The sequence below is a fragment of the Eufriesea mexicana genome, unplaced genomic scaffold (assembly GCF_001483705.2).
Source record: "Eufriesea mexicana isolate 0111107269 unplaced genomic scaffold, ASM148370v2 scaffold5604, whole genome shotgun sequence".
NCBI classification, from domain to species: Eukaryota; Metazoa; Arthropoda; class Insecta; order Hymenoptera; family Apidae; genus Eufriesea; species Eufriesea mexicana.
In genome coordinates this window covers 19,647-45,226 of record NW_016913537.1, presented here as the reverse complement: position 1 = coordinate 45,226, position 25,580 = coordinate 19,647, and the positions used below count along the sequence as shown (strand labels likewise).

Here is a 25,580-nt window from a genome sequence, read left to right as displayed (position 1 = left end):
CTGCCGCTGGCCTAGCTGCTCTAGCCTGGCGAACGCGCGATGGCTGCTGCCGTGTGTTGCTGGTTGGCTGGCCGGTCGCTCGTACGACTAGCCAGCGCGCCGATATACATCCCGCAGCCAGCTTTTGCGCTTAGACGCTAGTTATGTATACTACGTGTACCGGCTAACAGTAAACTCTTCCACTTGGCTCCTCCAGCATCGGCGAGAGAGGAGACGCGCGCGTGACGAGGACGCGCCGGCGTTGATGAGCCGCAGGCGCGGCTCGCGCCGAGCTCTCCGCCATTTTCTAGGATCTTTTCCTGTTCCCAAGCCGCCACGCGGCGCGCTGTTCTTCGCGCTCTCGCGGATCTTACGTAATCGCGGTCCTGACTCGCAGAGTCAGTCGTGTGTTAGCTTCCCTGCTGAATTTTGTTATCGATCTCTGCCGAAATTTTCCATCTCGCGCCGTCCTCTGCACGCGTACGCGCACGATGAAACGGATATCGCGGATGATAGTAAAATCGAAGGTCGCGTTCCGGCTGGCGAGTGGAGGCAATGGTACTTTAGAGGTCAGCCCCCAAAGGGATCGATTCCCTTTCATTATCGGCGAACTTCTTCGTTCGTTTGACTTGGTTCAATCGGTGTCACGGGCTCCATAAGGTGGAGATATAGTCGAAGAAGCCTGTGATTACGGTAATGGAGCTGCTTCTCTGGGTCTCCTTCGAATCAATTGCCCGACTGGTGTTCTTAATTAACGGAGAAACGGATTCCAAAATTCCCAGTCGTACCCCCTCGGGTTACCCTTGGCCTTTGAAAGTGCGAGTTCCGAAAATTGGCACAATTACGGGATTTCTGTCCGAGTTGTTCCATTCTCCTCTATCAGCAGTCGTTTCCTAGTAGCAAGGTCGGTAAAAGTTCGTTTCCGTTGGTCGAGGACACGGGGTACGCGTCAGCCTGCTGTCGTCAGTCATAGGACAGGCAAGCAGGCAGGCAGGCGAGGAGCAGGCAGGCGAGCAGGCAGGCTACGGTCGTCCGACTGCCTGACGAGGGGGATTTCTCCGTTGTCGCTTCGACGAGCCAGACAAAAGGAGCCGGGCCGATAGCCGACCGGCGACCCTTCGCCGTATAAAAGGTTCCAACCCTCGTTTCTCTGCCGGCGAGGGTATATACGGGCTGTCCTACCCCGAATCCAACAATACGGGCCAAAAGCCCGTCTGCGGGACTCTCCGGGGTAGACTTGGGGCCCCAAAGCCCTGACACGCTACGTTGGAGCTTTTATTTTATTGTCGAAACTGTATAACTGTCGCCAATGATGTTTTCTGTTTTCTTCCCTTTTCTTTCCTTTATTTCTTTCCGAATTAATAGGGGCTGGGTCGAAAGGGGTGAAATTAGCGATATTTGTTTAGATTTCTGCATTTATATCTATATCTATATTTCTATCTCTATTCCCACGAAGAGGTGAACGAATGATACGACTATCGCGAATCGACTAACCGGGGACGATAAAAGATCTTACGTAGATGGCCGATGCAAAGAAGTTTCGCTTTCGTCCGCTTCTACGAAGATAATGTCATTGTTTGCATCCCGATGACGCGTTCCGTTCAGTTCTTCGTTACCGTATGACGAATACGTGACTGGTCATGGTCCCCGGTTCTTAGAGCCCCGGGGACTGTGTACGCTGTTCCTGCCTTATGGCTCGTTATACCTCCCGGCTGCAATAATTCGGTACGATCCTCGGTGCAGACGCGAAATGCAAACCGGCTAGTTCGGTTCTACCTCTACGAGACCAAATCGTAATCCTAAAATTCGCCAAACTCGTTCACTCGTTTATCGTTGAAACGGATTTTTAAATCGCGTCGCCAAATCTCGTCACCGCTTCCTTCCGTAAGAGCCTCCGACCTTATCTACGGTAGCAACCTCGTAAACCTCGACCTTAGCGAAAACCACAGCAATTAAGCCATTCTTCGCAAATCCCCTTCCGTCCCTGCGTCCAAAGAGTTCGCCCAACCCTGAATCTCATCGATTATCCATACAAGACAGAAAAGAGAGAGAAGGAGAGAGTCTGGAAGCTCGCTACTCGTGATTCATCTACGAGTTATCAACGAATCGGTCATCGAGTTGCTCCCGAGTCGTTTACATCTAGCTTAGGTCAAGAGAACATACAGACAGACAGACATACAGACTTTCAGCAAAGAAAACGACGAATCCTCTCTCTTCTCCTCTCTCTCTCTCTGGATCCCTTTAACCACTTGCGCTGACAAGACGTGCCACACACGTCGTAATGCTTTTGTGGCAGAATCGCGAACGACGTGGTACACCCGTGATCAGGCAATTGTCACAGAAGCACTGGACCGTTCTGGCACACGCGTCTGCGAATTTCTTGCCAGTGCAAGTGGTTAAGGAGGGATTAAAGAACTTGGATCAGCCTAGCGAGATGGCCGACGAGAGGATCGAAAAGGAAATAAAAACTTGGTCTCAAATTATCGATCGTTTACGCCTGCATAGCCTAATAGGCAGGCCAGCGCGCAGACTTTGAGAGTCACTGGCCGCGTGGTCAGATCGAAGGGTACCTTTCAGGCAAAGAGGATCCTCTGATGCGGCCCAATGTCCGACCCTCGTCAAGGAACAACGCCGAGCGATCGGCGGTTTCTACCTGGTCCCAGGTACCTACCCAGAGGTCCTCTCGCGAACAGGGGACGTTCCCTCGTCGGTAGACACATTTTTTCAGGGTTCCTCGCTGGATCGCGTGTAACGGGGATAGAGAGGAACCCTCCTGGACGGCTGTGAATCATAAATTCCAACGCGGCGAACCCCAGGCACCACCGAGTTTTCGGGTTACCAAGTTTCCACTTCCACAGAGGATTAAGAAGTCGGCAAAGAAAGGGGGTGCGATGCTCGTGTACTCGATTAATATTAAACCGTGGCTGGTCAGCAACAGGTCCAATCGAGGCAATGCTATACACTCGTCCACGAGCTTTCCTTTTCGTCCCGGCGTTGTGTAACGTCTTTATCGATCTCGTTTAGTCAGCCGAGATATACGACGCCGAATAGATAAGTGATATGACTCAAACTGAATTAAGAAGCGTATCTTATCGGTGGACGGGTATTCGTTGACTTTCGTCACTTGCCTTTTGCACGAGCGAATCGTGTTCCGCTGTGCCCGCTAGGGGACAAAGGGGGGTTAGTCGCGTGCTCACGACGGTTCGAAGATCGGAACAATGGCGTTGCAACGCGATCATCGATGTATTCTCGCCGCTTGGCAAAGCGAGGTGAATCGATCAGGGGATCAGGTGCTCCTCGATCGTCGTAAATGGAATTCTCTCCAAGGCGTGTATACCGTGTTTCCTGGCGTGAAACATTCACGACACATCGATACCTGCTTCCATCGCTAGCGATAACCTGCTTCGATGAAATGCTAATCACCGTCATTACCGCGTAATCCCGCCCGTGCTTTTGGTAAACGTATTTCCCGATGATTCTTCTTCGTTTGCAGGACACGAATCATACGGAAAAATTATGTGTTATTATAGTCCATAGTCAGAAGGGCTACTTCCTTATGCCAGATATAGGTGAACTAGGTGTAAAATTTAAATTAGGGAAATAAACGATAGTCATCGAGGAACGTGATCTGGGATTATCAAATAACACGGTGCAATTATTTACAACGAATCTCGGAATTAAAAATTATAGTATTCTATTTTATCTAATTTAATTTCTAATTTACAATTTTTAGACGAATATAAAAGAGTATAGTAGTAAGACGTATTAATCCTTTGTACTCTGCAACTTTTTCGTTGCAGAGAAATAGTAATTCAAAGACTTTCTGTCATGAAGTCGACAAATTAAGACGTAGAATTATTTTACTTCGACATTCCACGCATCGTTGGGTAATTTTAAATTTGATATATTAATTAACATCGATCTTTAGAATCCGATTAAATGGCGACTGGGGGTCGCTTCTCGAGTGCAAAGGGTTAAGTAAGATCAGTATGATACAGTAAGAGGAATATAATGTAAGACCCTATAATCGATATCGATCAAATCGGTAAATAAGATAAAGATTTGATCAAATTATCAATTTCGTTTGAATCTCAAAATTAGACGCAGCTTCTCGATTAAACGAGAGCACAGTGTAGAAAAATTTTTCGATGATTCTCCTTCGTTTGCAGGATATTAATCATACGAAAAAGTTACCTGTTATTATAGTCCCGAGAAAGGCTACTTCTCTATGCCTGATATAGATAAACTAGGTGTAAAATTTAAATTAGGGAAATAAGTGACAGTCATCGAGGAACGTGGTCTGGGATTTAATTTGATGGGAAATGTTATCAAATAACACGGTAAAATTATTTTCAACGAATCTTGGAATTAAAAATACGATATTATATTTTATCACGGTTTTAACCAAATTCTTAGACGAAATATAAAAGAGTACAGTAGTGCTACGTATAATACGAATATAGTAGTAAGACGTATTACCCTATAAACGATCATTTTTAAAGAATCTCGGAATTAAAAATACGGTATTGTATTTTATCACAGTTTTAACCGAATTCCTGGACGAAATATAAAAGAGTAATTTCTAAACGATGATAAAAGTATAGTAGTGATACGTATATTACGTATAATACGAATATAGTAGTAAGATGTATTACCCTGTAAACGATCATTTTTAACGAATCTCGGAATTAAAAATACGGTATTGTATTTTATCACAGTTTTAACCGAATTCCTAGACGAAATATAAGAGTATAGCAGTGACACGTATAATACGTATAATATGAATATAGTAGTGAAACATATTACCCTATAAACGATATCGACCAAATCGGTAAATAGGATAAAAATGTGATCAAATTATCAATTTCGTTTGAATTGCAAAATTAGACACAGCTTTGGGAAAGATAAATTTTCCATTCGCTTGCCTTGAAATAAAATAACAATTCTAGAATGAAAAAAGACAGCTCCACTGACCCTCGAGATATTAACAAATTCTTGGACATTTCTTTCTTCTTATTTTCTTTTCTATTTGATTTGTAAAATTCACAGCCTCGAAATTTAAATAAAAGCACGTATACTCCACGAATCTTCAGCTCGATTAAACAAGAGCACAGTGGAGTAGACAAATTTTTCGATGATTGTCCTTCGTTCCCTGTGCCACAGATATGTCTGGTAGAAAAACCTTGCAGGACCGTAACGGGACTAAACAACGTACCCCATAAAACGTTGTTCTTCTTTCAACGAGTTCCTCCAACCCCCTTGAGCATGACACCCATAATTTATATTTCCACCCCGTCCGCGATGCAACCTGTACGCGTGTCCGTACGTGGAGGATTCGTCACGCGAAACCTACCTGTTCGCCACTCCAGTCGAATGCACCTTGCGACCGTCCCACTCGTCAGCGGCTGCGCCCGCGAGTGCACGACACGAGTCGCATGTGTATTATTTAGCGTGGCCGCCGGTGGCACCTGCGACGCTGTAACCATCTTATTCTCTCCTTCTTCCACTGTCCTACGATGGCCACCTCGTAAACTTCAGCCAACGCGCCCACTCGTCACCGGCGAACAGGTTCCCACCCGTGCCCTCGCGCTTCCTCTTTCTACGCGACAGCACACACCTCTCGCGCCCTTCTTTCGCCCCCTCTAATTATTGTCATCGCTTCGATCGCGTATTTCACACCTCTGCAGATCTCATCGCCTCCCTTACCGATGGGAACAGTGATCGCGGACAAATTTTACCTCTGTAGTCGATGGTTGGGTAGGGAAGAGTATAGTATGGTATAGTAATTGCGTCGAGAGTATAGTATGTATAAGTATGATAGCGGAGTAATTTTTCTTTTTCATTTTGTTAGGTTGCTATGGGTGTTGATAAATAATATGTATTGGTAAATAATATAGGGTGGTACATGTTTGAGAAAATTATTCACCCTTTGTATTTGAGGATGTTTTGGCTAAAGAAGAATAGGGGAGTTCAGAGATTTTCTGTTACGAAGCTGACGATATTTTTCTGAGCAGTGAGTCAGGTGTCGTATGATAGTCAACACGTAGAATTATTTGATTATCTGAAATTTGACATATCAATGAATATCGAGCTTCGAAATGGCGCCTCTCGAGCGCAACGGGTTAATAGACACGGGGAGAATTAGGAATTGGAAGATTGCTCTTCTCTAATTTTTCTTAACCCCTTTTAGTGCCCATGCGAAGATAACCAGACGAATATTGACGAATTTACTAAGGTTTGGGACAAGGCTCATGAAACCCAAACTAAGAATATTTAACCGTTTGAGTCCCAGAGGGTTTTGAAAAAACACTGTCGAATAATCCCAAGCAGCGCGACCGCGCTGCCTCTAGTGGGTACGACAAGACTCAACCAGCGCGATAGCGCTTCTTCTATTTTATGTCGAGGTATCCCAAGCGACGCGATAGCGCTTCGTTTATATTATGGCGAGGAATGGCCATAGCGCGATAGCGCTTCGACTTGGACAGTCGGTGACGTACCGTCAGCTGTCGAGAACGCTCGAAATGTGCTGGGTTTTCTCGACATGAAATCTGAACAGCGCGACCGCGCTGCTTGGGACGCAAACGGTTAAAATTCAAAATGCAGCGTATTGCGGAAGAAAGGGAGAATAATGTAATGCCAATTGTATTTATTGATATTTATATTTATTGAAAATCGTACGAATAACATCGATGTAAAACACGATGAAAAACCTAGAAACATGTTTCCCTTCTACAAACGATATTTGCACGTAAGAATAATCATCGTTTGATCAGAGTTTTACGTAGATCACTTGGTACGAAGTATAAATATTACATTTTCGATCATTTTTAATAAAATAACCAATATCGGTTATTAATATAACCGATATAAGCATATCGCGATTAGGGTTCCAAGAAACTATCCCGTGTCGAGTTTCTACCTTATCGCTCCATCGTATACAGAGCCTCGGCACCAACCAGCATGGAATATAACGAAAAGTTAAACCCTAGATATTAACAAATTCTTGGACATTTCTTTCTTCTTATTTTCTTTTCTATTTGATTTGTAAAATTCACAGCCTCGAAATTTAAATAAAAGCACGTATACTCCACGAATCTTCAGCTCGATTAAACAAGAGCACAGTGGAGTAGACAAATTTTTCGATGATTGTCCTTCGTTCCCTGTGCCACAGATATGTCTGGTAGAAAAACCTTGCAGGACCGTAACGGGACTAAACAACGTACCCCATAAAACGTTGTTCTTCTTTCAACGAGTTCCTCCAACCCCCTTGAGCATGACACCCATAATTTATATTTCCACCCCGTCCGCGATGCAACCTGTACGCGTGTCCGTACGTGGAGGATTCGTCACGCGAAACCTACCTGTTCGCCACTCCAGTCGAATGCACCTTGCGACCGTCCCACTCGTCAGCGGCTGCGCCCGCGAGTGCACGACACGAGTCGCATGTGTATTATTTAGCGTGGCCGCCGGTGGCACCTGCGACGCTGTAACCATCTTATTCTCTCCTTCTTCCACTGTCCTACGATGGCCACCTCGTAAACTTCAGCCAACGCGCCCACTCGTCACCGGCGAACAGGTTCCCACCCGTGCCCTCGCGCTTCCTCTTTCTACGCGACAGCACACACCTCTCGCGCCCTTCTTTCGCCCCCTCTAATTATTGTCATCGCTTCGATCGCGTATTTCACACCTCTGCAGATCTCATCGCCTCCCTTACCGATGGGAACAGTGATCGCGGACAAATTTTACCTCTGTAGTCGATGGTTGGGTAGGGAAGAGTATAGTATGGTATAGTAATTGCGTCGAGAGTATAGTATGTATAAGTATGATAGCGGAGTAATTTTTCTTTTTCATTTTGTTAGGTTGCTATGGGTGTTGATAAATAATATGTATTGGTAAATAATATAGGGTGGTACATGTTTGAGAAAATTATTCACCCTTTGTATTTGAGGATGTTTTGGCTAAAGAAGAATAGGGGAGTTCAGAGATTTTCTGTTACGAAGCTGACGATATTTTTCTGAGCAGTGAGTCAGGTGTCGTATGATAGTCAACACGTAGAATTATTTGATTATCTGAAATTTGACATATCAATGAATATCGAGCTTCGAAATGGCGCCTCTCGAGCGCAACGGGTTAATAGACACGGGGAGAATTAGGAATTGGAAGATTGCTCTTCTCTAATTTTTCTTAACCCCTTTTAGTGCCCATGCGAAGATAACCAGACGAATATTGACGAATTTACTAAGGTTTGGGACAAGGCTCATGAAACCCAAACTAAGAATATTTAACCGTTTGAGTCCCAGAGGGTTTTGAAAAAACACTGTCGAATAATCCCAAGCAGCGCGACCGCGCTGCCTCTAGTGGGTACGACAAGACTCAACCAGCGCGATAGCGCTTCTTCTATTTTATGTCGAGGTATCCCAAGCGACGCGATAGCGCTTCGTTTATATTATGGCGAGGAATGGCCATAGCGCGATAGCGCTTCGACTTGGACAGTCGGTGACGTACCGTCAGCTGTCGAGAACGCTCGAAATGTGCTGGGTTTTCTCGACATGAAATCTGAACAGCGCGACCGCGCTGCTTGGGACGCAAACGGTTAAAATTCAAAATGCAGCGTATTGCGGAAGAAAGGGAGAATAATGTAATGCCAATTGTATTTATTGATATTTATATTTATTGAAAATCGTACGAATAACATCGATGTAAAACACGATGAAAAACCTAGAAACATGTTTCCCTTCTACAAACGATATTTGCACGTAAGAATAATCATCGTTTGATCAGAGTTTTACGTAGATCACTTGGTACGAAGTATAAATATTACATTTTCGATCATTTTTAATAAAATAACCAATATCGGTTATTAATATAACCGATATAAGCATATCGCGATTAGGGTTCCAAGAAACTATCCCGTGTCGAGTTTCTACCTTATCGCTCCAGCGTATACAGAGCCTCGGCACCAACCAGCATGGAATATAACGAAAAGTTAAACCAGAAAACAATTTTTTAAATTCTGTTGCAATGAAATTAGATCGTTTGTAACGTTTTGTAAATTTATTTTGAGAGCTTTCTCGCAACGCGAAGAATAAGGCGCCATCTTATACGCGACGATATATCGTTATTGGCATTAAAAGGGTTAATTTCTTCGTATGGTATTTTAACTCGTTGGGGGTTGAAATTTACATCGTTGATTCGTAGGTCCCCTGATCATTTAAAGACGTACTCGAGAATATGGAAGAGAAAAATCGCGATAAAAATCGATACAGTTGCGCGTCACCCTTAAATGGTACGCGTCATCCCTGTTTCGATTTACGTGGGGGATGAAACACGACGATGAGCAGCACGACGATCAGTGAAGCTGCACGGAATTGATAGAAAGTGATTAGGATAAACGAAACGAGAGGATTATCGCATCGCTTGCCCTCATCTCGTTGTCTTTTCCTCTGGATTCGATTTTACTCGATCGATGGGAACGTCCACCGCGCGAAAACGCGAGGATGGCAGGGCCGTACACTGGGTTGCATTGTGTGCACGTGTAAGCAGGAAGATGCTGTGCGTAAAAAGCCCAGAGGGGTCAAAAAAATGCATGAGAAAGGGAGGGCTCCCACACATAGGGGTGCTGTCCGTTGTCTGCCATATGGCCCCTCTTTTTTAGCCACCCCTGTACGGCTTTCTTCCCACACGACAAAGGTAACCACCCACGTGTGCGTGCACGTGTGTGTTTACAGCTGTACATCGGTCCCGTGTCGGCTTCCTCGAAAGTGAACAACCTTTTTGTTAGAAGTTGAAGCAAAAATGAGCAACAACGGTGGGCATAAGTGAACCTTGCGTGGATCATGGATCTTCCATGAATCTGGTTGCAATTTTCGATAGCAGAGACAATTCTAGTCGATACTGTTTGACTAGAGAGTAGAAATAGTTGGGCTTTCATGATAATTTCAATGTGAACGTCAGGTGAACCTTCCATGGATCTTCCATAGATCTTGTTGCAATCTTCAGTGGCAGAGATAATTCTGCTCTATACTGTTTGACGAGCGAATAGAAATAGTTTTGCGTTCATGGTAATTTCAATATGAACGTCGAGTGAACCTTCCATGGATCTTGCATGGATCTTTCATGTCTCTGGTGCAGTCTTTGGTGGCAGAGATAATTCTGCTCTATACTGTTTGACGAGCGAATAGAAATAGTTTTGCGTTCATGGTAATTTCAATATGAACGTCGAGTGAACCTTCCATGGATCTTGCATGGATCTTTCATGTCTCTGGTGCAGTCTTTGGTGGCAGAGATAATTCTGCTCTATACTGTTTGACGAGCGAATAGAAATAGTTTTGCGTTCATGGTAATTTCAATATGAACGTCGAGTGAACCTTCCATGGATCTTGCATGGATCTTCCATGGATCTTTCATGTCTTTCTTTCATGTCTCTGGTGCAGTCTTCGGTGGCAGAGATAATTCTGCTCTATACTGTTTGACGAGAGAATAGAAATAGTTTTGCGTTCATGGTAATTTCAATATGAACGTCAAGTAAACCTTCCATGGATCTTTTATGGATCTTCCATGGATCTTTCATGTCCCTGTTGCAATCTTCGATGGCAAAGACAATCCTGCTCGATGTGTTGACGAAAGTTGTTTGACGAAAGAGTAGAAATAGTTGGGCGTTCATGGTAATTTCGATTCCGGGGTTGGTCGAAAATTGCAATTCCTGCTTTTAGACAGCGGCTTCGACGGTTCGATTTCTATTTTTCCCAGTCGTGGGATTGTGCGGTTTCCACGTGGCGACGGAGGGGATAGGTATGCAATAGAATAGTTTTACCGATTTAAATGAAGTTTGCCGGGTGGGCTTCGGTTTCCACGGTATCCATCAAAACCTGTTTCGCATGGAACCGAGATACTAACAATTTCCACGCTCCGCTTGGCCAAAATTCACCACGCCATCTTCAGATGCTCAAGGTGAAAAAAATTATTCCCAACGCTGTCTCGTCATCGTGCCCGCGTCAAATTGTGCGAATTAGATTATCCGTCCATAAAGATAAAATATGACTAAGCCTCGCGAAAGGGTCTTCTGCCCGATGAGACTGATCTCGAGACATGTCTCGTGACAATCCATAGGTTTGATCGTACGAATCTGTCCTAAGACATTCCAAGTATCCTTCTTATCGCGCAGATGTTTAAAACGCAGGGAACATGCGCGAAGCAGGAACTTGAACCGATTCCAAAGATCAAACTCCTCGCGAGACATGTCTCCAGATCAGTGACAGGTCTCGAGCAGTGATTTTCAACCTTTTCCATCTCGCGACTCGCGCAAACTGATCGTCAAAATTCTCTATCACGCTGAAAAATGTATTTTTCATCGATTCGCTGCGTAGAAATTAAATAAAAAGGTCAGTCTCTTCTGGTTCTCACGCGAGAATGACCACTGTAGAGAACACGCGTACTACGTGCATACCTCGTGTAGCTGAGAAGCATTTCCCGCGCGATCGAGTGCACGAAACTGCGTAAAATGATTGGCTATTCGTCGTGCCTCTTAAAAAGCCACCCCTAACTGCTGTCAGTCGAGGGTATTTATTTGACGAGGCAAAAATCGGTGGCAGCAAGAAGCTGCCTACGCTCGCCACCCCAATTCGGAGTTCTCCTTGGAACCAATTAAGCCAGATTCCTCGCGGTGGCCAGGGGTAGGAAGTTGAAATATCGCATCTTCGTTTTCGATCTCTTTATTTCAACGTCGGCGGGGGCGACGCTAAGAAGCCAACTACATTTCCGTTTCTCCGCCGGTTCCACACCCCCACCCCAATTTTCCACCCCTCATCCGCCCTCCATTCTACCGTTTCCCCCGATCCTGAGTGCTCGGGGTGCCGGACCCTTCGTTTAGGGCACCGCAGATGCCGCGCGCCCTACTAGATTACGTGTCAGTGGTTCTCAGCCGACCCCACCGACCCAACCGGTCCGTTCCACGGAATGGGCTGGGTTATTCCGATTTCCCCATGGTGCTTTTTCCATCGCGCGGGATGGCATAATGGATGGCGGTGTGAGCACCGCTTGCACAGGGGAAGCAACCCTCCCTTTTCGGAGACCTTCCTTTATTCATTCCCTAATGTAGGACCGACCAGCGAGCGTAGATTCTCCTCGCTGGGACGGCGAGTATATAGGCTAGTGTATTTATCGTGAAAGTTGTACATGCGCGATATATACGTTTGTACAAAAGGACACGCAGGGCCACGACGCAGGATCCGTCGCTGTGCAGACGAGTACGTGCAGACGTGTAAGTGCATGCCGCGTTTATTGCGCGCCTGTGCGTGGCATACAAACACCCATGGGCGCACGGCCACTCGTATTTTCGCGGTTGCAAATGTTGCACCGCGTGTCGTGGAACTGGGTCAACAATCGCGGGGTCTATTCTTCGGGGGCGACGTTTTCGTTCAAACGTGATCCCGGTTTTTCAAAAACTTCTCGGATACACCCGATTCGGTACGGGCTAGGTGTTTAAATCGATTCTGCGACGGGATGGAAGTTAGGGTCTTTCTTTTTTTCGAAATTATAGCAGGTGAAAAGGGACGAGGAGAAGCTTGGTTATTTAACACTAGGTTTAAGAACATTTCTTGTATATTTTCTTTAAAAAATAAGTTAGAAAGTAAGAATTAATTTATAAACGAAACTAGGAGATATATATTGTTGTATAAAATTTATAATATTCGTGGGGATTAGTTTTATTTAAATGTAAACGTAATTTCCTGTAATTTTTTTATAATCCAAATTTTTTATAATACAAATTTGTAATATTCGTGGGGATTAAATTTATTCAAATGTAAATGTACATGCAATTTTCACTTGTAATTTAACACTAGGTTTACTGACATTTCTTGTATACTTTCTTTAAAAAATAACTTAGAAAGTAACAATTAATTTGTGAACGAAATTATGAGATATATAGTTATGTAAAATTTATAATATTCGTGGGTATTAGTTTTATTTAAATGTAAATGTAATTTTCACTAGTAATTTAAGGTTTACTGACATTTCTCGTATATTTTCTTTAAAAAGTAACTTAGAAAGTAAAATAATTAATTTATAAACGAAACTATGAGATATATATTGTTATATAAAATTTATAATATTCGTGGGGATTAGTTTTACTTAAATATAAATGTAATCTCCTGTAAGTTTTTTTACGTGAAATTCGGAGTTGAACAAAATGGCGCGTCCCGGTAAACCTAGTGTTAAACGAAGAAATTTAGGAGAAAGTTTAAAAAATAGAAAATATCGTACATTATATCGTGTATTAAAATAATGATAGGAAATTTAGGAGAAGGGACGAATTTAAGTACCTCGAAGTAGGTGAATTTAAATACCTCGAAAATTTCGAGGCTATTTAAAATTTTTAAAATCCTGTGTTTCATTGTGTCAGAATTGTTACGTCGTGTAAACAGTTTTAAGCGTAATCTGCGAATGTAGTTGCAACAAAATTTGCATTTGGAGGGTGATGGACGGATGAGTAGATCGTCGCTCATTGGTGCAGACACGCATCAGGGGTAGTTTTCACCCCTTGTCCCTTTGTGCAACTCTATCATCGATGGATCGAGCACGTGGCTACAGTATAAAACGTTGGTCCTGCAGGATCAAGTTCGCCAAGGATAACGCTTATTCGTCATTCTTTCCTGCGATCTACAGTAACGTTGCATAGATCCTTCTCGTATTTCTTTTTTCGTTTAAAAATCGTAAACTGACCACTCACGTGGTCTATTTCGTTAAATACTGCCTTTTGATTCTTCGGTTCTTGCAAATGACAGTACAATTTCGGCCATTTGTTCCCGTGGTATCGATTTTCGATCGTCTTATTTAATTTACATCATCGCGTCCAAATTCGTATTTTTAGCCGAATATTTTATGCAACTATGTCGAATTTATAATTAATACAACCATCACTGTTTCGAAGTTTCATGACGCATTTGCTTATTATATTTTATATTTTATTCCTCGCTTAAGTTCTTTATGTTAATTAATAATATCGTATAAATATCTTCCTGTTGTAATTTATATTTTAATAATTATATTATAATGGTCAACGAAAATTTAAATATACAATTTTCTTAACCGTATTACACCTTTCCGGGGTTAATCATTCGCCAAAAGCATCACGCTACTTTAAGACAGTTTCGGTTGTACTATCCTATCCGTAGTACATAGAGAAGCATATAAAAATAAAATTAGCATGCAGCATATACGCAACGATACATAAAAGTCAAATCTGAATGCAACACGTAAAACGGTAAAATTTATTGTCTATTTTAAATCGGACGTCGGACATCTCGAATTATCGTTGCACATATCTGCAAAGAATTTCCGAAAAAACGATAGAAACAAAAAAATTTGCGAAAATTATTAATTTCCAAAGTTGGTAAAATGATAATATTCAAAGCGAGTTTGTAAATGATAAAAATAGCCAAATATCGGATGACATTAGATTTTTCGAAGTTGACGACGATGAACGCGATTTACAAGTCCTTGAAACCTAAGTCTAACTGGCTTGCTCCCCGACAATCTTATCCGTTCGACGAGATAGCGCACCGCTAATCTGCCGCGGACTTTACACCGTTAAAGCCTAGCATTCAGCTTCCAGGATCGTAACGCGCGAAACTTGAAGTCGAATCGGAGGAAGTGTCATTGCTCGATGGCAATCTTGCGCCACATCGCGAGACGAAATTCCACGATTGCATAATTCATAGCTGTACGGGAAACATGGGCAATTTCGAAAAATTTCCTGGTGCGATCGGGTTAGATAAATGACTGGATCGGGAGCGTTGCAAACCCTTGCAAAGTCATTCCAAACGCATTAATCTCGAGAAAAAGATACGTTGATATTATTTTCTTATTTTTATTTATGTCGTTTGGTTATTCTCGTATTTAGAACAGGAATGAAATGTCTTTGTAAGTTTGCAACGTGACATCGAGATTCTCGTAGAATTTATAATTTAATTCGAATTATTTTAATAACTTATTTGGCTTGAACCGTCGTGGAATATTATCCAGAACATCATACCTATAAATAATATAGCGCGTCATTGATAAATGAACGGATAAAAACTAGACAATATCGGTCGATATTTTCCGTTAAGGAAACGTCAGTGATACTGACTGTTAATTCTACGCGAAAGACATTTTTTTTCTCCTGTAGAACGCTCGCTGGTTTCTCATTTATTTAAATATTCCCGACGGAATTGCGCTCGATAATCATAACACGGCAGGCTATATCGTGCGCGTTGTTATTTCTTGGCCCGATAGCGTGGTGCGCGACGTCGTTGTCGAGCTGTTTTTCGTAGTTGGCGATCTCGCCGGCAGGCGCCGCGCCGCTCGAGTCCCCTTTCGAAAATAACACACGGCCGGTTGACGTCATGTTGTCATGACTGCCGACCGCCGGCACCAACGTCGCCTCGATGTCGTTCTTCTGGTGCCCGAGCAGCGCAGAAAATTTGCACTAACGCGACTCGATTACGTTTATCCTATACGTAGTTTCGAATTCGAACGAAAATTCCATCGTTCTCCCGATACTTCGCGTAATGATCGTTTTTTCGACTCGATATTTCTTAAACCGGAACGTAAAAGATAATATTGCGAACTTATTTTTCGCGTCAGCTTCGCTCGTATCGTTATCTCTCTCCTTTTTTTTTCACATTCGAACTTTCAATCTATTCGTTTCATTTTTTCGCGCTTCCCTCGCACGATTATCGAATCGATCGTGTTCTCGCGTTGGCACGACTGAGTTATTGACCTAACCTCTAAAGAGGCAGCACCTTCGAGCACTTTCCGTGGCTAAATATGCAAAGTTGATACTGTACCGAAAATTCTGCAGTATCCGAATTCGAAAACGGATTCGAGTGTTCGATCTTATAGTATCGTTTCGGTGTATTCGCGCATGCCTAGCGTACACATGTATAGCTCAGGAATGTACGACGCCACACATTGACTGGTTTTATCTACGGGGCTCCGAGTGGCTCGAGCAGGGCTTCGTGTGTGTTCGTTCTTTGGCTGACTAGATAGCTTTGACTCGTGTAGCAAACATTACCTCATCGTCAGGCATAGCCGGATCCACAACAAACCTTCTCTACTTTTGATTCTTCTCTCGCATCCTCTGTTCTCGCTGCTGCTCGCAAGGAATCGAACGAAAATGAATTCCTTTAAAATAAACCTACTCGTAAATTAATTATTTAAACGATAAATAATTTCGCCTCGAATTATTAATATCGGAATAAATTTTCTTCATTTTTTCTATTTAAAGGAATCTTTTTTTATTTTTATTTATCGTCCATTTTGATTGTTCTTCCGTTTTCAACGGGGATTATATTTTCGCTTGATTTTACCTAGAGTGACGTAAAAGCTGACTTTATTAATCTCCTCGTGCGTCTAGATAGGCTTCACGCAGTGAACATTATCTTATTGCGAGCACAGTCGTCATGAATCTTTTCTAGTTCTGGTACTTCTCTCACGTTTATTCCATTGACCCACATTCCTGACGATAAAACAGGAATTGGGGCAAATTTGTTTATAGAAACTCTGTCACCGAACTTTCTGTGCAATTTGTCAATGCGATGACACATATTCGATGATAATTAGTTTAACGAATATTATTGAAATTTTCCATAAACTTTTCCCGTTCACACGTGTCAAATACAATTTCGCGTATTTAGTATTTCACTTGTTGCACCTCGTAAACACGTTTTTGTTAACAAAAACATAAGAGTTGTAACGTTACAAAATATGCTATTTTAGGGTCAATTTTATCTTATTAACCTCGAAATAAATCCTCTACCGAGTTGATTACAGAATTCGCTGCTAGATGGCGCTCGCGTGAACAAGATACACCGTACTATTTCGTAAAAGATAGAAAAGTGGCGTGAAATATAAAACAAAAAGTGCATTAAACGCTGACACAGATTTACCAACGTAATCTATAACGTGCACGTAACAATAACAGACACTTTTTTCAGGTAACTATACGATTTTACGCTAGTGTGATTTATCTAATTTCATCGAAAGAATGGAAAAATATTTTCGTTTCAAATACTTTTAGCTTTTAAATTCGAAAGCCATTTTTGATCACGCTTGGATCACATCGAATAGTTGATCGCAAAATGTTCAGAGAAGGCACAGAACGAACGAAAACAACCTTTCGACACTTCTCTTCGAAATCGGTGCCACGATTCCGCAGCTCAGGTGAGGTTAGAAAGATTCTCCATTCGCGAGAGTGAGCAAACCGCAACCCTTAAAGATTCCGCGAGAGGAAAAGAGAGTAGCGGGATGAGCATGCTTCTTGACTTTGATTTATGGGCAGTTAAGAGCCGTGCATTTCTGCCACACACAGCTAATCCGTTACGCGGTAACTCCCCGCAGCAACCACCCGGTGGCCGTCTCGATTCAACAAGTGCCCGGACCATGTTTCGCAAACATTGTTTGTTACGACGCCAGTTGAATTCTCGGACGCGTTCGCTGAAATCATTTCGAAGTATTACGATGGATTCAATTGGTAACCATTTTTCAACGATGGTAACGCAGAACGGTACGGAATCGGTTGGTGTCTTGGATGAGGCAGCCGGTAAAGTAGAAATCCACGCATGAAAAATTCCAATTTAAATTCCACTAGATTCGATACGTTCTATATTCTCCTGTTATTGAAAGGAATCGCAGTATGGTTCAGTGGGTTAAAAAATAGAGATAACGCGAGTATCGTGAGCACTGTGACAAGGTACTAGTAACATAGAGATTGTCAGTAAGTAAGGATACGTATTGGGAAAGCATCGATGGACAAAACGAGAAGCACTTTCCTGAGAAAATCGCGTTTTCACCGTGATGGAAGGCGAAATCAAGCTTGCGGATACGATCCGTCATTGTTTTCCCCGCGATTCCATGAATCGTCCGTTGAAGAGCTCCGGGACTGGTCGACCCTGTTGGAAGGAGAACCTTCGCGAGCGAGTCGTATTCCAAGTAGGCCGCCGCGGCGGATGTACACTGTCGAGTCGAGATTGAGTCGTTGGCTGCTGTTGCTGCCGCCGTGGTAACTAGTTACTTCTAGAAATCTATAAATCGTTTCTAAGAAAGCGAGCCTTTCTTCTCAAGGGTTCTTAATGAAGTTATTTTGATAAAAGATAATCCAATTTCTCCCACCTATGGCGCGTTACCATTAGCGAGAGTTTCGTGAAAATTCTTTTTATTCGAAATTTTATTTAACCGACGCTGTTCAGTTCAAGTCCGATTAAACAAAGCGACAAATTGGCTCGCTTGTTTTGCCATAACCGCGAGTATCATGAGCGCGCGTATCGTCTCTGATGGCATTGCTCGTTTCCTCGGAACTTTTTTCCCCTCCTTTTCTCACCGTTGTTCTTGCCAGTTGCACACGCGGCTCTTCGTATTGGCCGAACAACATAACGCATCGATTATCTGTTAAATGACGTTCACGCCACCATGCATCCTCTACCCATAGGTCAGCTCTACGCGCCTTCCATTCCCTCCATTTCTGTTTTTGCTTTTTTTTTCCCCTTTTTTTTTTCGCGTGTGAAATCAAACGTCATGTGCAGACCACGTGGATCCGACAAAACGACGAACGTGTCGCTAGTGACATCTCACGGCAATTCGCTCAACTAACTGCAATGTCGGCGGTTCTCAACCGAATTCGCGTGATTTTTACCCTTCAAATCATTTCTCCTCGTTCTCTTCTGCCGCTTCGAAAGACTTGCTTCGATAAGCAAAAGTTGGGGAAGGGTGGGATGATTATTTACTTACTTTCACCCGCACAGTCAATCGGATATGCGTGGATATAAATCCTCGGTGTTCCACGTGCTTTATCATTTGTTTGGGGTTTCGTCGCGCGGATCGATCACGTTTCCTCGTAGTTGGTATCACTGTGGGTCACAAGATATCGCTAGTATACATGCACGTTCTACGGTCTATTTTAATATTAATAGAAAATGAGAAATAGATCTGTTATCGTCTTAATTTCCGTATGATGGTCAACGTGATGTAATTACACGAGTGCATCCGACTTTAAGAATGGAGGGAAATTATTTAGGGCTGGAAATTCGAGATAATAGTAATTTCATAGATCTAATACACGAACCTTTGAACGAATATGAGAAGTAGAAAAAGGAAAACAAAGACGTAGGAAAAGATAAAATGAAGAGGAGTATTTCACAAGGGGCCCGCATGCTTGCTGATTGAACCCATGAGTAACAACACTCCTCTGTCCCCTTTGCCATTTGTGCCCCCCTTCTCTTCCATGCCCACTCGATCATCCATTCCAACGATGACTTCTTCCAGGCTAGGGTAGGGAGAAGCCTGACGTCATTCTCCAACGTCTGTCAGCGAGCCGACCCTCTGAGTCATGCCGTTTTGCCTACTCTCCTGCTCGTAGCAGAGTATCGAGACTCGGCAAGGTCTTTCGTGATCATGTCGCTAAATCGTCATCTAGCAAAGACTCCTAGCTTATCCCTTAATATTTCTTTACCATTTGCATAAATTTCAAAACCCTGTCTTTTCTTTCACACCATGCAGATGCAATTTGGTAATTTAACTTTGACCTAATCTTATATTTTTCGTGACAGAAAAATATTCTCCGTAATTATTTCACGTGAATTTTCCGATACGTTACCTTGGAAAATATTAAACTATCGAATTGCACGAGGCGAAAGTATAAAACAACGTATATTTATGTTTGCATAGAAAAGAATTTATACAGAGATACTAATGTGTGGTATAATTTATCTATTTCTAGAGCTGTGCAATGATGGGTCTGCAGGCCACGGCAGGAAAACGTAAACTGGAGGGAGGTGTGGGCTGCATGGAGTTCGACATGGATATGGGCGAGAGCCCATCGAAGTTAGGCCGGGTGGAGGGTAGCTGGTGGGCAATGGAGGATAGTTACACGCCCCCGCTGAGCCAAACACCCGCTTCTTATTACGATATGGAAGTGAGTTCGCCTTGCCTGCAGACAACAAATCCTTGTCAGCCGACATCAACGAGTCCTCAGCAACAGCAGCAGCAGCAGCAGCAGCAGCAGCAACAGCAGCAGCAGCAGCAGCAGCAACAACAGCAGCAGCAACAGCAACAACAACAACAACAACAGCAGCAGCAGCAGCAGCAACAGCAGCAGCAACAGCAACACCAGGCAGCGCAGCAGCAGCAGCAGCAGCAGCAACAACAACAGCAATCGCCGACGCCGGCGTCAGCGCTACCCCCGTCTACGGTGGCGCATCTGCATCATCACCCGCAGCACTACTACCACCATCAACGCGGACCAAACAGTCCGGTCGGTAACAATGGTTACAGCCAACTGTCGAGGCCTCAGCCGCAGTGGGGAGCACCTCACCATTACGAGCCTCCGACGATACGGCGAGAAGAAAACGGGAAGAGTTATTTGGAGCTTGGTTCGAGTTACCGAGCGAACGAGAGGTGCTGCGAAGGCTCGAGGTCGAGCTGGTGTCGGCGTGGCAGAGCGTGTTATAGACAAAGGCGACTAGCCGTTTTAAATATTTCGATGTGCAAGCTGGCGAGGTACCGCCAATTTCCGGATCCGAGCCTTCATCGATCGGTTCTCATCTGTAATACACTGAGGCACCTGGAACGCGAGATGGAGAGGGACAGAAGTCCACCGCCCATGGAGCCGGTTATACCGGCGCCGATTGCTCAACTTCAACCTCCTGAGCAGGGCAGGTTAACGCCGTTCCCAATGCCACCGACGTCTTCGAACGAAACAGACGCTGATTCCGGCATCGGCGATAGCGACGATAGTCGTTCGATCAATTGGGGCAGCGTGCTATCTCTGTCGAGTCAGTCGCCTCTAGATCCATTGAACAACAACGAGTTACTGGATGTCGATATCGGTCCGGACCTAGATTTAGACTTCATGCCTGGATGGAAGCTGACTCCTCTGTCTGCGGACGATATCCTTAGGAGTACGACGGCGCAGGAGCAGCAACACCAGCAACATCAGCATCATCATCAGCAACAGCAGCAGCAACACTTGGCGCCGACTAGTGGTAGTTGCGCCAGCAGTAATGTGGGCAGTGCCTGCGTCAGTACTGGCAGTAGCAGTAGTACGCACGAATCGTTAATGTGCGTTGGATCATAGCCCCCGATTTTGACATCGTTGAGTCATCTCATCGATTTTTACCCGCTGATGCCGCAAAGCAAGTAAAAGTGCGGCACACACACACACACACACACAAAGAACCACGAGTCGAGAGATGCAGAGACGACGTAGTCGCCCTGGCTCTCGAATATGTGCGACGCCTGGTCGGCGACTCTCCAGGAGGTCTTCTTTTTCTTATTTATTACCGTTCGTGTCAATTACGCACCGATCGATTATCTCGGTTATGTTCTACTTCTACCACATCGGTGCCCAGTATGGGTCTACTCTTTGTGGCGGAGGGTACGCGCTGTGTGACACCCTGTGTTCGCAGGTGCAGGCGGTGGTGGGATATGCATGGCCCACTGGAAATGTTTAAAGTTCGAAGCAACCTGAGGTGATTACAATTTATAAACCGGCGAGTACCTAAGCTCGTGTTGTTTCAAAGATATATATATATATTTTTCTTTCTTTTTTTTCTTTTTTTTTTTCTTCCATTTCGAAGTATCATATAACACGTTACGTTTTATAATTTTACTCGGAATGATTATTTTTATTTTCCTAGCTATTATCGACTTACTAAAAATTATTTAAATCTTCTTATTTTATATGTACATAGAGAGATATATCGGAAGACTTGTAATTTTTATTCTCACGAACAACGCGATATCGGGTCCTCCTCCGGTTCATCAACGACACCTCGAAAGGAACATGGCTATACTATATCGAAACGATCTGTTTTTGCAGCTGCACCTGCGAATTCAGCCGCACACGTATGAGTTCCCGAGTCGCTCGAAATGTCGCCATCGGCACATCAGACAGAGAGAGTGAGAGAGAGAGAGAGAGAGAGAGAGAGAGAGAGAGAGAAAGAGAGAGAGCGAAAGAAAGAGAATGAGAGAGCGACAGGGAGAAAGAGAGAAAGTGAAAAAGTCTCAGAGCTTTCAATGTTCACGCCCCCGGGCCGGCGATATGGTAGGACAAGTCCTAGGATCTGTGCAAGCTTCCCTTCGACTCCTTAAAACAACGACGACAACGGCACGCGAAACCTCGATAGACTTTTATGATGTGCACGCGGTATATTCGACAGAAAAAATGTCCTCTTCTATCCACGTTCCTGTTACCCCCTTTTCTCCTCTATCTCCCTCTCCCCTTTCTCCTCGATTCCTTGCCTTTTTCTTTTTCTCTTTTTTTTTTCTTTTTTTAATTATTTTCTTTTCTTTCCTTTCTTCCGTAACATTCGGACAGCGCGGTATCGCTCGCCTAGCCGGCTGACGTTGAGAACTCTCCGGCGACGTCCGGCGTCGCTTGCGACAGCCAATCGAAACATGAGTGTCCATCATCATCGATCGATGTTTTCTCTTTGGATTAGAAAGACTATCCATGCGACGATTAATTAATGCCATACACTCTGATACACTAACGATACACCTACACGCGTAAGACGTAACCGCCGTGGCCTATACCTTACACTGATAACACACACACACACACGCACGCACACACACACACGCACGCACACATGCGTACACGCCCACGTACATAGACACACACGCATATATATGTACATCAGAAAAGAGATACAGGTTCGTAGACAGAAAAGTCGATATGGTGCTAGGACGATCACACACCCTGGTGCTTAATTCTGTACACACAGAGCCATGTGCGTAAATTCGCACGGATCGCCCGGTAGTCTTCGTCGAGGAGTCTAGATACGTCCTGACGTCGTGAACAGGACCACGCCGTAGTCGAACATATTTCCATCATGGCACCCGATACGAAGCGAAGTTAGCTGTAGTAGGATCAATCTCGTCTTACCCAATTGTGGTGGAGCGCCGCGTGATCGTAGATGGAAGTATGTTGGAGAGAACGCGCCCTGTGTTCTGGTGCACGATGCTAACAAATGTACCTGCATTTTAGAGATCGGGATAATATCGGTCCCTTCGGGTCGTCGCACGGAGGCCACTGCGCGCCACTGATCTCCCGTTAATAATATGTACCATAATACTATTGTAAAATAGAGTGGCCGACGAGCAGGGAACGAAGGCGACCAATAATTCACTTGGGGTGTGGAACGGAGAGATTATTAGGAAAAAATGGAGAAAATAAAGTAAAACTCGACGATACGCACTTCGCGAAGAGGAACGGCGATCCGCGCGCGATCTCGTCCTCAACGTCCACTAACCGAACCCAAGAGAGCAGCTATACTTAAATCGAAGTTAAGCGTTGTAAAGCGAGTCTAACGAACGATAAAGCGATATAAATAATTTATAAATCGACTGACTACTTGCGCGAGAGAACAAAGAAAGGAAAAGACGAAGGAAAGGAAGCTCTATCGGTAATGTTTCGCGACACGAGTTGATTTAACTTGTAATTAATTCGATGTTAAGCCGACATGTATACACTACAGGACACACACCATACAGAAGACTATACGTACACGCGACACTTGTATACAGAATCACAGAGGACACGTTTGTACATGAAATACGCTAGATACTTCGATGTATATAGGTACACACTACGTGCTAAGTCTAATAATTGTTAACGCGAACCGTGAACTCTCGGCAGTTTTCATTTTCCGTTCCTGTTCCCATTTTGTTTCATTTTTCGTCAGTCATCGTATCGCCGATTTTTCAATTCTCTGATTTTCGTCTGTTCGTCGTGTTACTTATCCGGGGTACCGTTATACCGTGTGATGGTTTCCTCCGCCACGCTAATCGTCTCACCTCTTTATCGTTCTCATTCGTTCGTCTCTCATTTCATAGGAAACAACGAGCAATATTACTTTAACGGTGCGAAGAATCTAGGAAAAGAATGCACGTGCAGCGATCTCGAGTGATACGCGAGCTTCAAGCTCGTACCGAAAGAGCAACATTCTTTCAAACGATCGCCATGTTTGATCATTCTCGTGGATCGCGCGTTCAGTTTTCTACATCATCGGCTTTATTTATACTTCCATTTGGCTGCGGTATAAATATCACTGGAAAAGAACACAAATTCGTAGAAATTTGTTGCAACGAGCGAATTGGAAATGTTTAATTTAACCAGTTTCACGAAAGATGGCGTTACGCGATGAAATGTCAATCATGGCTAATAAAAAGCAGAGAAAGGTGTTCTCAGGGTACTTTCCGGGTTTGCGAATCACTCGAGTTCCGTGTACCATTCTATCTATGACCGCGCGAAAGTGTTAAAACACGGGATACATTCATACATGATACACAGACACACAAACACGCGCACGAACGAACGTTGTATGAAATTACATATGCGCGCTCGATGTGAATGTACGGAGCGTTCTAAGGAAGGTCAGTGTTGTTTTCTTGCATGGTGTACCAACGAAACAGCGTGAACGTTAAAAAGCCTGTGGCACGCGCGAGATACACCAACGTATGCTAGATTGTTCAAAAATTCGTCCATCGCGTTGATGCATCTCCGAAGTACGCCCCTGGTATTTTGCGATCGCAGCGCTACCTCATCGGCTTGGTGTTCCGAGTCGCGACACGGAGGATGCCTTACACTTCTCTTTCGACGCACGCGAACTCGCCCAAAGGATTCGGAAGTATAGTCGAAAAGAATAACGCGCGGAGAGATGGCCGATACGGAAAGAAACGCGAGCGAATTTTCGCGAAACTACTACTCGTGACTCTCGGTCGATATTTTGTACCGATCGAGTCGGTCGTCGAACGGAATACCAAGCACTGCGTTCGGAACAGAACGCGACGGTATATACTCGCTTCTCGACGGGGTGAAAAATGGAACTCGGGAGGTGACAAATAATTTCGTATTTTTTACACAGATGTAGCTTCGCTGCGTTAAAACGCATATTAGTACACGTACACACACGGTACCGACGGAGTGCCTGCGAGTTCGGTTTGACGACGGCGAGCAGTGAAGGGAGAGGGCGCGAGTTTAGTCGTGGGTCGCGAGACGCAGCTTAGAAACGTAACCGTGCGAGAGAACGACCAGTGAGTTCTTATACGCGTGTGTTTCGACATTGCGCCGGCGTGCGTGTTAATGTTAACGTAAAAAAAAAAAGAAAAAAAAATGGGTGTGTAACGAACACTTCTTTGGGGAGTACGATTTAAACGAGGAGAAAGCAAGGAGAAGGGGGATGAAGGATACATTGTAAATAGTATAAATAGCACACGCGCAGAAGTACATTTAAGCGGAAATAAAAGATGATATAATAGGTATAATGTGAAGAAAATATACATATAAGATATTATTATATATTATATATAAACAAGAAGTATATATATAAGATTATTATATATATTTACCGGTAAGTGATATACAAAAGCGGTGACGGGGACTCGCGCGATCTCGTTGTCGTTCGGATGATGTTGCTGTGATTCGCGGCTGGCCCACGGAGCGATTTCCATTCAAATTCAGTTCAACCTATAAAACGCATATCCCGGGGGATATCTCGTTCTTTTTGTAACCACGCGAAAGCTGATCACTCTATTGTTCTCATCCATTTTCCATACACGCT

At 43.9% G+C, this 25,580-nt stretch overlaps 1 protein-coding gene across 1 annotated transcript in view; it reads left to right on the top strand.

Annotated features, from left to right (window-relative positions):
- Nucleotides 1–21,539, top strand: part of tara (SERTA domain-containing protein 2 taranis) — a 51,323-nt gene extending 29,784 nt beyond the window's left edge. Inside the window, exon 2 of the mRNA XM_017906551.1 lies at nucleotides 19,736–21,539. Within this exon, the coding sequence (XP_017762040.1) occupies nucleotides 19,736–21,091 (1,356 nt within the window). The 3' untranslated portion in view covers nucleotides 21,092–21,539. The remainder of the gene's footprint in view (nucleotides 1–19,735) is intronic.
- The last annotated feature ends 4,041 nt before the right edge of the window (nucleotides 21,540–25,580 follow it).